A 1,000-nucleotide genomic window follows, 5' to 3' on the forward strand; every position below is an offset into this window, starting at 1 on the left:
CTGCTGTGTGTTCTGAAGAGTCTGCTGTGTGTTCTGAAGAGTCTTCTGTCTGTCTGAGGAGTCTGCTGTGTATTCTGCAGATGGTCAAGGCCATCCAGGTGCTCAGGATCCACCTTCTGGAGCTCGAGAAGGTGAACGAGCTCTGTAAGGACTTCTGCAACCGCTACATCACCTGCCTGAAGACCAAGATGCACAGCGACAACCTGCTGCGCAACGACCTGGGAGGACCCTACTCCCCCTCCCACACCTCCTTCAGCCTGCAGCAGGTCAGACACCCACATGCTACACCTCCACACAGCACCAGCAGGTTACACGCTCTCCCCAGGGCCTGCTTACAGTCTGGGTCTCCACCCTCCCTCCCTCCCCCCCCCTCCTCTCCTCCAATAGGAGCTGCTTCAGACCTCCTCCCCCTCGCTGACCTCCGTCTCAGGCTCCGCCCCCTCGGGCATCGTGGTCCCAGCAGGGGGGCTGCAGCAGGGCAACGTCACCATGACGACCATCAACTCCCAGGTGGTGTCAGGTGAGCTCACACACACGCACACACACCCACACACGCACACACACACACGCACACACGCACACACACACGCATGGGCACACCACTTAAACTAATGTTATGCTTCCTTTCCACCTAACGTCTATGGATGAATCCTCACTATATTGTTTAAGATGATGTATTTATTAGTGTTGGTAGGCAGGAACTTTAGAGAACCCCCATGAGGACCATTTCAGGCGTTCAACTCTGGTGGATGAAAAACTTCAGAAGTGAAAACCGGCTGTTGTTGTGGAGCTACAATGCAGCCAAATGCTCCCCCTGTTCCGCCGCCAGAAAATCCCTTTCCTCTCAGAATAATCAATCGCTTTCCAGCTTTCCTTTGATCGCACGCTCAAAGAGCAAATGAACCACCTACGATTAGAAGAGCAAAATTAGCTCCAATTAGCAGCAAAACAACGTTCTCTTCCTATATTCAGGTTTCAAGGAAGAACACAACTTCTCAGC

General features: G+C 53.1%; 1 protein-coding gene across 1 annotated transcript; it reads left to right on the forward strand.

The window, feature by feature from the left end:
• Positions 1-80: 80 nt before the first annotated feature.
• Positions 81-618, forward strand: LOC134016126 (homeobox protein PKNOX2-like; the record flags this gene model as incomplete). The annotated part of the gene is made up of 2 exons (XM_062455535.1): positions 81-266; positions 388-618. Coding segments are annotated over 2 exons (411 nt in total), but the record flags the coding sequence as incomplete, so codon positions are not given.
• Between the last annotated feature and the right edge of the window lie 382 nt (positions 619-1,000).

Source organism: Osmerus eperlanus, unplaced genomic scaffold, assembly GCF_963692335.1.
Source record: "Osmerus eperlanus unplaced genomic scaffold, fOsmEpe2.1 SCAFFOLD_1093, whole genome shotgun sequence".
NCBI classification, from domain to species: Eukaryota; Metazoa; Chordata; class Actinopteri; order Osmeriformes; family Osmeridae; genus Osmerus; species Osmerus eperlanus.